Source organism: Eleutherodactylus coqui, chromosome 3 (genome assembly GCF_035609145.1).
Source record: "Eleutherodactylus coqui strain aEleCoq1 chromosome 3, aEleCoq1.hap1, whole genome shotgun sequence".
NCBI lineage: Eukaryota > Metazoa > Chordata > Amphibia > Anura > Eleutherodactylidae > Eleutherodactylus > Eleutherodactylus coqui.
Genome location: NC_089839.1, coordinates 226,598,429 through 226,610,248, shown reverse-complemented (window position 1 = coordinate 226,610,248; position 11,820 = coordinate 226,598,429). Strand labels below are relative to the sequence as shown.

The window sequence follows — 11,820 nt, the reverse complement described above, 5'->3', positions numbered from 1 at the left end:
TCCATCTTGTGCGCGCAATAACTTTTTTATTTTTCTGTCGACGTAGTTCAGCAAGGGCTCACTTTTTGCGGGATGTCCTGTAGTTTTCCGTTAGTACCAATTCGGAATACATATGACTTTTTGATCGCTTTTTATTGCGTTTTTTCTATGAGACAGGGTGACTGAAAAAGTGCATTTCTGGTGTTCTTTATTTTTTTTTTTTCAGACAACGTTCACCGTGCGGGGTAAATGTGCTACTGATCGATCGGACATTTTTAGAGAGGCGGCAATACCAAATAAGTATTTTTATTTTATGATTTAGATTTATTTATTATAGATATGGCAAAAGGGGGCGATTTAAACTTTTATCACTATTTTTTTTACAATTAAAAGAAAAGTAAAAAAAAGATTAATAAAGTTTTATTAAGTCTACAACATGCTACAGCATTACGTCATACTGCAATTTGACAGGCAGCCTATCAAGCCACCCCACGGGGATGGCTTGATAGGCAGTCACCTAAGGCAGCCCTGGGGGTCTTTCAGAAGGCCCCCGGCTGCCATGACACCTGCACGGCTTCCCGATCTCACTGCGGGGGGGGCCGTTCGGGGGATTTAAATGCCGCTGTCACAATTGACATTGGCATTTAAAAGGTTAATAGCCACGATCGGCCGATTGCGGCTATTGCCCGCGGGTGTCAGCTGTAATAAACAGCTAACGCCTGCGATGTATGAAGACAGGTCTGAAAAGCACATTGTCGCACAGAACTTCCATCTAGAACTTGGCAGTGTGAACAGGGCCTAACTTACCCTCTACAGGGCACTCAAAGGGTTTGGTGCCCAGGTGAGTAATTTTGTGACCTTTTAAGTGCTCCGCTCTTGTAAACGATTTTCCACAGCCTTCCACTGGACACGGATAACGTCTGTCATCCTCGTGTTTCCTTAAAGCAAAGTACACAAACAACATTGATAAACAATAATAAAATGATATTACATAGTTACAAAAAAACAAGGCTAAAGTGGATTACTGGGATGTAAATTATTAGTAATATAATAGTAGGTGCACCGCTATACTTGCAGTATAGGGGACTGCACAGCGCTCCTTACGACCCCACTGATGCAGAAATGGCATCACATGACCAACGATGCTCAGTAGCAGGACGCTGCACTCTGTACGCAGTATTGGGAGGTGTGAGGAGTGCTGCACAAGCTAAAATCAGTTGCGGATCCGCAGACTATTTCGGGTATCTTTCACTGGAATTTTTCACTGCAGAAATTCTACAGCATTTCTGCTACGTGTGAACATACCCTAAGGCCTTAGTCAGACGGGCGTTTTTCCACGCGATTTGCGCATGCGCATGCGTTTGGCGATTTTATAAAACCATTGCTTTGCAATGGTATCGGACACATGAGCGCTTTTTATGCGCTCGTCCGATAAATTATAGAACAGAAATCGCAGATCGCACCTATCTGCGATCTGCGATTCCTGTTCTCTTCTCTATATGCGCTCAATGGGGCCGGCGGCAGCAGCGCCGACCCCATTGAGAGCATATACTAGGACAAATCATTCTTCTCTGCCACAGCTGTAACAGCTGTGGCAGAGAAGAACGATGTTTGCCTATTGAATTCAATGGAGCCGGCAATACAGCCGGCTCCATTGAAAGCAATGGGCTGCCGGCAATCGCGGGATGAATTGTCGGGAAGGGCTTAAATATATATAAGCCCTTCCCTGCAATTCATCCAGAAATGTGTAAAAATTAAAAAAAAAAATATATAGACTCACCTTGTCCCGGCAGACGGAGTTCAGCGCGGCCGGCCGGCAGTGGGTGTGAGTGAGAGCTGCCCCTGATTGGTCCCTGCGCGGAGCCAATCAGGGGCAGCTCTCACTCACACCCACTGCCGACCGGCCGCGCTGAACTCCGTCTGCCGGGACAAGGTGAGTCTATATTTTTTTTTTTATTTTTACACATTTCTGGATGAATTGCAGGGAAGGGCTTATATATTTAAGCCCTTCCTGACAATTTATCCTGAGATCGCCCGCAGCGCATTGCTTTCAATGGACCCGGCTGTATTGCTGGCTCCATTGAATTCAATGCGATGGACAGCTCCGGCCCGTTTCTATTGAAACGCGGCTAGGAGCAGTTTTTTCGGGTGATTTTTCGGCCCCGGTCACGCGATTTGCGGATGCGCATCCGTCATGCGATCCGCAAATCGCGGCAAAAAACGCCCGTGTGACTAAGGCCTAAGGATGCATTCACACATGGTGGATTTGCTGCAGATTTTTTAGTGTTAAATTTTGACAAAGATCCACAGCAAACTTAATTTAAAAGGGTGTAATCTGCTGTGGCTCCATGTCAAAATCTGCATAAAATTGTGCGGATTCACACCAAAATCTGCTACGTGTTACTGCACCCTAAATGGGGTTTCCATGACTTCAATGTATTTGTTAGGGTAGGTCAACATCAGATTAGCAGCAGTTCGAACCCTTGCAACCCCACGACCAGTTGTTTGAAGGGGCTATGGCTTCTTCTCCTGCCTGTGACCTCACACCCGTCAATCACATGGCTTATGTGCAGCTCCATCACATTCAACTGAACAGGAATGATTTGCAGTGCCAGAAACCACTGCTATATAATGTATGTGGTCTGGTATATAGTGAAGACGAAAACACACCAGCGAATGCCTCGGCCTCTTCAAACAGCTGATATCAATGACCCATGCAGAGGATAGGCGATTATTATTTTAGTCTCAGAACGCACCTCTAACATCTGTGCTGTACTTTATGACAGCGACACATGGCAGGTGCAACATACCTTTTATGTCTTAAGAGCTTGGACATGCTTGTGAAGGATGAGCCGCAGCTTTCAAAGTCACAAATGAAAGGCCGTTCACCTGAAACAAGAAAAAACAATTAGATCCGGAAATCAATTACATTGAGTACAGACGGCGGTTTAATCTTTACGTGAACGATAGTAAAATATCCACATTAAGCTCTTAGGACACGGGAGTATGCAGTTTTGGTGTATGAAAATTGCACCGCATTCGCAGTGCGTATTTAGTAAGTTTTTGTGGCATTTGCATTTTCTTTTAACATTCGTCTTGCATCCATATCCACAGCATTTTTCATATGCGGGGGGAAGAAAAAAAAAAAAAAAAAAACGCAAGAAGGCCCAACTGATATCACTGTTTTTTTACCCACTGTCTCCTGGCAATATGCATTAAAACGCAGTCCAGTAGACTTTAATGGGTGATTTCGGTCCATGATACAGACCAAAAAAGGGCATGATGATTTTTTTTTTTTTTAAAAACACATAAGATAAATCCACGTCTGAATACCGCAAGCAAATCAATGTGATTTATGCAGTCCAAAAAAATGCGGATGTAACATGGACAAAAAATACACCTGTGTGAACGTGCCCTTCGCCTGTGGCCTCTCAGCAGTCTCTTTTGCAGCCAATTAACAGAGTACAGGCTGCAGTATAGAGCAACCAGCCTACAATGCAGTAACTTAGGTTACTATCGCATTGCATTGCCACTGCACGCTTGCTGAACGCGCCAGGGAACCTCCTGGCCTATACATTAAATGTGCCCGAAGGCTTCTATTATATCGCAAGGCACAGTTATAAGAAACTAAATAGTAACCTACCTGTATGACTGCGGAGATGGATTTTCAGCCTGCAGGCCTTATCGTATTGTTTATTGCAGCCAGGAAAAGAGCAGATGAACTGTTCCTGCTCGCGTACGTGCGCTCTGTGATGGGAGAATAACGCAGTCACTGTAATAAAAGTCTTGTCGCAACCTACAAAGAACAAAAGTATTTAGTCTCACAAATGGTAATTGTTGTAGAAACCTCAAGACCAGAAAACATCAAGTTTGCCAAACAATTTTGAATATAAATCTACATCTTATATTCCTTCACCATCTGTAATTGCGTATGTGCCAATGAATAATCCACCAGCAAGGAGCCTAAAAGCAAGAATTATGGTTCTCTCTCAGAGCCGACATCTTACCAAATACATCAAAAATGGACATAATAGAACTCATTGAGCTACTCACATCCCCCATATACAACAAATCATCAGCAAACCAAGCAGATCAAGAGATGGTTTTATCAAGCCAGCAAGGGGCTCGATTGCCAAAGCAAAGAGAAGAGGAGACACCGCTGGAGATTATATCCAGCAATCATTTTTATGATCGAATTATGGAATACATTTATGCGGATTCTGCATTTAGATGGATTTACTATATACCCCCTGCTGGAGGTATGCTAAACTGCAGGAGCTTATTAAATTTGAGGTCTTTTTGAAGCTGCTATGGTACTTTCCGGGTTTTTTTTTTTATAGTTGTGAACAATTAAGAGAGCTTTATGATGTTCCCCATTGTTATTTTTCTGCTGCTCAGCCCGGTCAAACAACCTTTAGTAAATTATAGTTACACTTAAACCAGTCAGATTCCGCATCCATCAGAGGTCACTTTAGGATGGCATATCACTACAAGGCCACTACACTATTGACAGTTCTGGCTGTCCACTGCAGCCAGTCATGAATTAATCAGTGAGGGTCCCAAGCAGCAGACCTGCACCAATCTGCTACTGGTGACCTAAGTTCCCCAATAGTTTGGTCAGTACGGACAGGATGTGAGAGGTTGCGTTCACATCCACATCATTACTTCTGGTTTTCTGTTCCAGCATAAGAGCAGAAAACAGACACCGACATACTCCACTGACTTATAACAGGGAGCGCTGGGTACAAGCAGAACCTGCGAAGAAGCCCATTACACAGATGTGTTCAGAGGCTCGGCAGTTTAGGGACACGCTCCACTGATAAAGTGTAAAGCCATATTTAGACGGGCAACTGCAATATCGCACTTGTAAACCAGCAATTTTTCCTGTGATTGCAATGCGATTTGTGAGAAAAACATATCACTAGTTCTGTCATTTTTGTCCTAATATCACTGCCATTCTTGACTGCATGTACCGGCCCCAGCCAGATCTCACTGATCTGCAGCTTTATACCTGATAAGTACCAGCTTAGGGACCGTCTTGAAAGCTTATGTTTTACCTATTGAGACAACACATGTGAGATATTAGTATATCGGACTAGCCGCGGTTTATCATGGTCGGTGGTGACTGACTTGTATATTCATCACTATCTTTACATACTTGTATCTTTTGTGTCATGCTACTGGCCTGGTGACCCCCTAACACTAATTCAGGAACCATAAAACCTTCACATCTTTATCAGTGCACTATTTATTTATTCATGCTGTTGTGGTATTCTTTGAAGTGTAAATTAATCACATCCATGTCTGTGCCTTGACATGAGTATGTGTATATATAAAATAAATCAATCTCATTTGTAAAGCGCTTTCAGGCATTTTTTAAAATTTATTTACCCCCCCACCAAGCTGGGTAATCACTTTACCAACCTCGGAAGGATGGAACGCTGAGTTGACCTTGAGACAGCTACCTAAACCACATGGGGATTGAACTTCCAACCTTCAGGTCGTGAGCGAGCTTACACTCTGCACCACACGAAGCCCTTTATACATATACACATACATGCCTCTTTGGATCCATTTCATTGTGCCTGAGGAAGATCCCTGAGATGTTTGAAAGCTCGCTATAACATCATGTATTTTTGTTAGCCATTAAAATGTATATCTACAAGATTACTTGGATTCTCTTGCGGAAAACAATCACTTTTTGTTCTGTATTGAGACCACCATTTATGTCTGTTCCATCATTGCCACTAATTCAGTTCAAAACTTTTGGCAGGGTTTCTGACATAATGAGAAACTACTAGTGGCAGAGGTTACACACCGCGTCTAGATCACACTTGTATTTGGTTTGCCAATGTATCCGAGATCTATACATTGGTTATCTATACTCAGTATGGGGCCTTTGACTAGGATCTAATTTCTCTTCTGCAATATAGTTAAAATGTGTCCATTTGGTTACCCAGCAATCAGTTCCTTGCTCCACCCGGCACTTATATGCACAGAATGGGGTTTTCATACACACCCTGTGCGACTCTAGAACATGCTCTTCCACAAGATTATCATGCTCTTACTAGGCGCCTGCTGCAAGCTTATCAGATTCTTACTAGGTGTTAGTGCAGGCTCACCAGTGGAATTTAATCGCATATTACGCGTTAAACGGATCCAATGAAAGTCCATGATTTTCAATGATCCATTCACATGTGTATAATGTGCGCACACAAAAAACACAGCATGTTCTACCGCGTATTATGCACGATAAAGCCCTATTGTTCTTTATGGGCGCGTAATAACCGCTGTACATGCGCAATTACATTATGTGCAGCGGTTAAAAGTACCGTCACTACGAGAGAAAAAAAAAAAGAGAAACCAGGAATACTGCACATGACGGTGCGTGAGATACGCTGTTATGTACACTCCAAAATTGTTGCTATACACAGCGGTAAGACGCTGCATTACACACACAGTTTTACGCATACGCCTGTCAGCCAGACCTTGAATGTAGTAATTTTGAGTTTCTGCCCTACATAGGCAGTTACCCTTGAGGAAGCGTATTTATCGACAGCAAGTACTACGCCTGGGGATCACCCCCATTCTGACTGCACCCACCCTGGGATATATTCCCGCCATGTTGTATGTTTTTGACGGTACGGTCCTCCAGCAGCATTACTTGTATTCCTTTTGTGGTGTTGACTGCATTAAAGGGGTTGTCCCGCGGCAGCAAGTGGTGTTAAGCACTTCTGTATGGCCATATTAATGTACTTTGTAATATACATCGTGCATTAAATATTGGCCATACAGAAGTTATACACTTACCCCCTCCGGTGTTGGCGTCCCCGTCTCCATGGCGCCGACCAAAGCCGCCTTCTCCCTGGATTAGACGCGCTTGCGCAGTCTGCCCTCTTCTGTCCGACTCCGGCGTGCTCGCGCCGCAGAGGTCTTCTGCGCATGCGCAAAAGACCTGTGCGGCGTGAGCACGCCGGAGCGGCCCCTTCAGCGCAAGCGCATCTAATCCAGGGAGAAGGCGGCTTTGGTCGGCGCCATGGAGACGGGGACACCAACACCGGAGGGGGTAAGTGTATAACTTCTGTATGGCTCATATTTAATGCACGATGTATATTACAAAGTGCATTAAAATGGTCATACAGAAGTGCTGAACCCCACTTGCTATCGCGGGACAACCCCTTTAAGGGCAATGTTATGGGATAGAATGTGTGGCTTTTTATTAAAAAGGTGGGATATTCTTGTATCTGTAGTGCTACACTGTTTAAATCAGGTCATGTTTATTAATTTGCCTTCCTCCCCTTTTTCTGCAATCGCACTTGTGTTGTAATATCTGCTATATCAAGGAGTTAGGTCTCGTGTCCACGGCACACGCGATTATTTCATGCGGATTTCTGCAGCGAATGCACTGCGGGTCATCTTAAAATCATTTTTTCTTTTCCTCGCCGGAGATCAGATTTTTTCAGCGTGGATGTACGAGAATGCACTGCAGATTATCTGCAATCCCACCTCCCTAATTGCTTCTGATCTTCAAATCTGCAGATGTATTTAAAATGTATTTGCGGATCCCAAGGTCCCATAGAAATGAATGGAGCCAGATCCGCATGTGAACCGCTGAAAAATGGTGCATGCTGCAATTTATTACCTGCCCGTGGCATCTGCAAATCATTTAAAATAGAATCCGAAGGACTTAAATGAAGTGCAGATGCCCAATGCTTCTCTATGGGCGGCTAGAGCTGTGGATGATCCGCCGGTGGACATTGGGCCTTGGTCTTGTACCTGTAGTACTACCCTGCATCCATCAGGTTGTAGTTGAGGGTTAGCCCTCATCACACATGTGGATTCCCATTTCTTGTACGCTTATGTCAGTTTTTCAGTTAACATCACATATTTTTAGATGCAGACTGCTTATTATAGTGATTGTGGTGCACTCTGACCCCTGTGTCTATATACTTATGTGTGTTCATTAAGGCTGCCTGTCCACAGTTATTGCGGTATCCGGCTGCGGATCTCCGCCGGTCAGCCTACCTGTGAATTGCCAGCCGCGAGCGGAGAATCGCTATGATTCTCCGCTTGTGGACACGGGGCCGGCGCTTTCCATAGCAACCGCCAGCGAAATCACGCCCGTGGACAGGGGGCCCAAGTTTTTTTTATAGGAATTCTCCTTTGGCTACACTGACATTGATGCTGAGGTTCTCATTTACACGTTTCCCTGTGTAACCTTACAGCGCCGTATTTATTGTGCCCGCTTTCTTTCATTATTACTACTTTTTATGAGAAAACCACATTGCATCACTGCATGTAAAAATCACAATGTTTCAATAGAATAAATACACATCACACTTGTATGAAACTTGCATTAACAAGCGCGTGCAATGCTATTTTTTTTTTTCCTCCCATAGGAACGAAAGGGCAATTCCTGAACAGAATAGGACATGCAGCGGTTTTCTCTATCTGGGGCCAAGGGCCCGAAAGAACAATGGCTGACGTAAATAAACACATTGAAATTAATGTGTTACTTTCACAAAGGAATTCCCTCCGTATCGCTATGGGGCAGAACTCACACGTGACGCTCGGCTGCGTAAATAAGGCCCGACACCCGGTTAGCACTTAAACATTTCCTATGGCATTAACGGAGGAAGGCACAATGTAAAAACTCGAAGATAAGTTGCACCAGAGTCTAGGGTGCGTTCATAGAGGAAATGCTGCAAGTTTTCCATCACACAATCTGCGCATTTCCGCATCGTTGGTGCAGATGTTGACTGGGATTCACATAACACTCCTCTCACCCCTAGCGCAGCGCACATGACCCGGCAACTGCTACTGAGCGCTGCCAGTACCCATAGCGCAGCACATATCACCACCGGGTAACTGCTACTGAGCGCCACCATCATTGCCCTGGTGACAGGCAGCCCACTTCCGCCGCACCTGACCAACAGCGCTCAATAGTGGTTGCCGGGTGATGTTGAACGCTGCTCTCTTGGCACAGCCGAGGAAGTATTTCTGACTTGGGAACATACCCTAAACATGGAGTGGGATAAGCTTGTAATTGCAAAAGAAGTGATTCACCCACCTGCTCCAGCAGCTCCCCGACACCCCAGAAGGGGCAAGCCGGCAATCATGTACTGTTCATGGCCAACCAATCACAGCAGCCATAGAAGAATCTCGGCTGAAGCCTGGGATTGTGGAGCGCTCACATGTACGGCAAAGCCGGCTGGCCTCTCCTGTGTCCCAAGCGGAGAGCATTGGAGCTCTGGTGTTAAACGAGGAGCCACTCAAGTAGGTGAGTTCACCCCCCCTCCTTGCACACAATTCTCAGCCTGGCAAATTGTTTAAAAGGGGTTCCGTCATTAGAAAAAAGAATTTCCATACCTGCCTATTCTATCCCAGTCGTCTTACCGCATCTTCTCCTCGACGACCTTCTCCTGGCTCCTCCAGGTCACTTCACAAGCCGGCCGATTCTTCTTCTTCTAGTGACGAGGCATACATTGCCGGCATTCTCCTTCCTGCAGCTCAGTGCACCCGGTGACATAGCGTTCATAGCCTAGCAGGGAGTGCTGAGCTTTTCCTGAGACTGCGCATGCGCTGCAATAGTATATGAACACTCGTGGTGAGACAGTGCGCATGCGCAGTCTCGGCAATAGATCGGCATTCCTTGCTAGGCAGTGAACGCTCCGTGACATAACCTACACTGACCTGCTGGAAGTAGAATGCCAAGAATGGACGCTTCATAACAAGAAGAGGATCGGCCGGCTTGCGGTGAGGTGACCCGGGGGACTGGGGAAGATCAGCAGTGAGAAGATGCGGTAAGAAGACTGACGGGAGGAATAGGCAAGTAATGATTTTTTTTTCCCAATGACAAAACCCCTTTAGGTCCTGGAAAACCTCTCTTTAAAGGGAAATACAAGTAAAACAGACTTTAGAAGGGATTGCCCCACAAATACAAGCTATACCCTTTCCACGCGATAGGGAATAACTTGCCGATTGTTGGGGGGCCGGCCGCTTGGCCCCAACCAATTCACTTCACCTGAACGGCGGGCAACAGACTTTAATCGCTGCCCCATCTCCTGCAGTGCCATTGAAATGACTGGAGCGACAGCATGCGTGTGACCGCCATTCCTAGACGCATACTTGCTGCTTGCAGCCAATCCCCACAAACCATCTTGCCATGTATGTGCGCATAATACACGCCAAGATAGGCGCAAAGTCCACGGCAAAACCGAACATGCTGCCATTTTTCTTCCACTCACGGAATACGCGATTCGTATGCCCGAGTGTTAACAGAAAAATCGAAAGCACATGCCTCTTCCAATGCCTGCGGACCCTCTGCATGAACGCCGATGGCGGGTTCCGCAATTGGAATCCGCCTGTATATGATTAACCTTTATTGACGTAGATTCCAATCCGTACGGCCGTCGCACACAGAAGACGTAGCCGGCTGCGACCGTACAGCGGTATTTATATAAACCTTGCCGGCGGTTACTACCCGTGCCACGGCATCTCCCCGGAGCGCACACTCTATTCCACCATTGCTGTAATTTCCAGGCGTTGCACACAAGTAACGCTCCCCACGATCCATCCTGGACGCCACGTACCATTAAATTCGCACTTATACGGCCTCTCGGGCTCGAAATGCGTCCTCCTGTGCGCACTAAGCTTGGTGGCGTTGGGGAAGGCCTCGCCGCAGGTGTCGCAGCGGAACAGGTTCTCCTGCTTGTGCGCCTTCAGGTGGGCTTTGAGGTTGAAGATGGTGGTGAAGCTCTTGCCGCAGCCCGGGGTGTCGCAGGAGAAGGGGCGCTGCTTCTCGTGGGACTGCAGGTGGCGCTTCAGTTTGTAGAGGGTGGTGAAGGACCAGCCGCAGTTCTCCACCTGGCACTTGTAGGGGCGCTGCTCCTCCGTGTGGCTCAGTAGATGGACTTTCAGCTGCTGCTTGCGGTCGAAGGCTTTGGCACAGCCGGGCTCGGGGCAGCGGAACACCAGCAGCACCCCCTTCCGTGCCAGATCCAAGGCCTCCCCCAAATTCACCTGCAGCTCCCCGATGTCCCCCACCAGGAAGCCGGCCACCTGCTCGTCCTCGGGGTCCCGCAGCACCATGTCCACGTCCTCCAGGCCCTCGGAGAAGCCGTGCGGGCCCCCCGAGTTGCTGGGGCCCCCCTGCGGGGACAGCTCCGAGGCCCAGCTCTGCTGAGGGGTTGCCGGCGCGCTGCTACTACCAGTCCGAGGCCTCTCCGTAGCCTCCCGGCCTCCTCCCAGGGTCAACAGGCCGTTCTCCAGCCGCACCGTAACGTAGCCGGGCAGCGCCAGCTCGGAGGACGGGCTGGGCCGCGGCGGGGGGGCAGGAGCCGGGGAGCTGCTGGAGGCCACAGCGCCCAGGTTGACCACCATGTAGATGGGATGGACGTTTCTTCCATCTTTCTGGGGCTCGGACTTCTCCTCGTCGTCTTCCTCGGCCGGCGCCTCTCCCTCAGGGAGCCCCGAGCCGCCATCTTGCTGCCGCTGCCCCGTCGGCCCCTGGATTTCCATCTTGGTGTCCCTGTAGCATGTAGTCCGTGCGGAAGGAGACAGCAGAGGGCGGGTCACCGGAGTGAGGTACTGCCAGGCCGTAGCCATCCGCCAACTCAGGTTGCTTAGCAACAGACAGCCAGAACTATTTGTTTTCTTACAAGGGAACGCATAGAGTGCAGGGGTCACAAATTTAGTCACATGACTTTGTGCATGTACAGATCTTAGGGTCACACAGAACATGAGCACAGTGGAATTGCGTTCAATGTTTCCACTAACAGCATAGTGGATAGGATATTTACTAACGATGGCCCATTTACACAGGCCGCTTACCGCGTGATT

General features: G+C 47.3%; 1 protein-coding gene across 1 annotated transcript in view; it reads right to left on the bottom strand.

Moving 5' to 3' along the window:
- Positions 1–11,535, bottom strand: part of ZXDC (ZXD family zinc finger C) — a 29,812-nt gene extending 18,277 nt beyond the window's left edge. Inside the window, exons 1-4 of the mRNA XM_066597021.1 lie at positions 10,572–11,535; positions 3,623–3,775; positions 2,790–2,868; positions 787–917 (exon numbers count right to left, since the gene is read on the bottom strand). Coding sequence (XP_066453118.1) covers positions 787–917; positions 2,790–2,868; positions 3,623–3,775; positions 10,572–11,499 — 1,291 coding nt within the window. The 5' untranslated portion in view covers positions 11,500–11,535. The remainder of the gene's footprint in view (positions 1–786; positions 918–2,789; positions 2,869–3,622; positions 3,776–10,571) is intronic.
- Between the last annotated feature and the right edge of the window lie 285 nt (positions 11,536–11,820).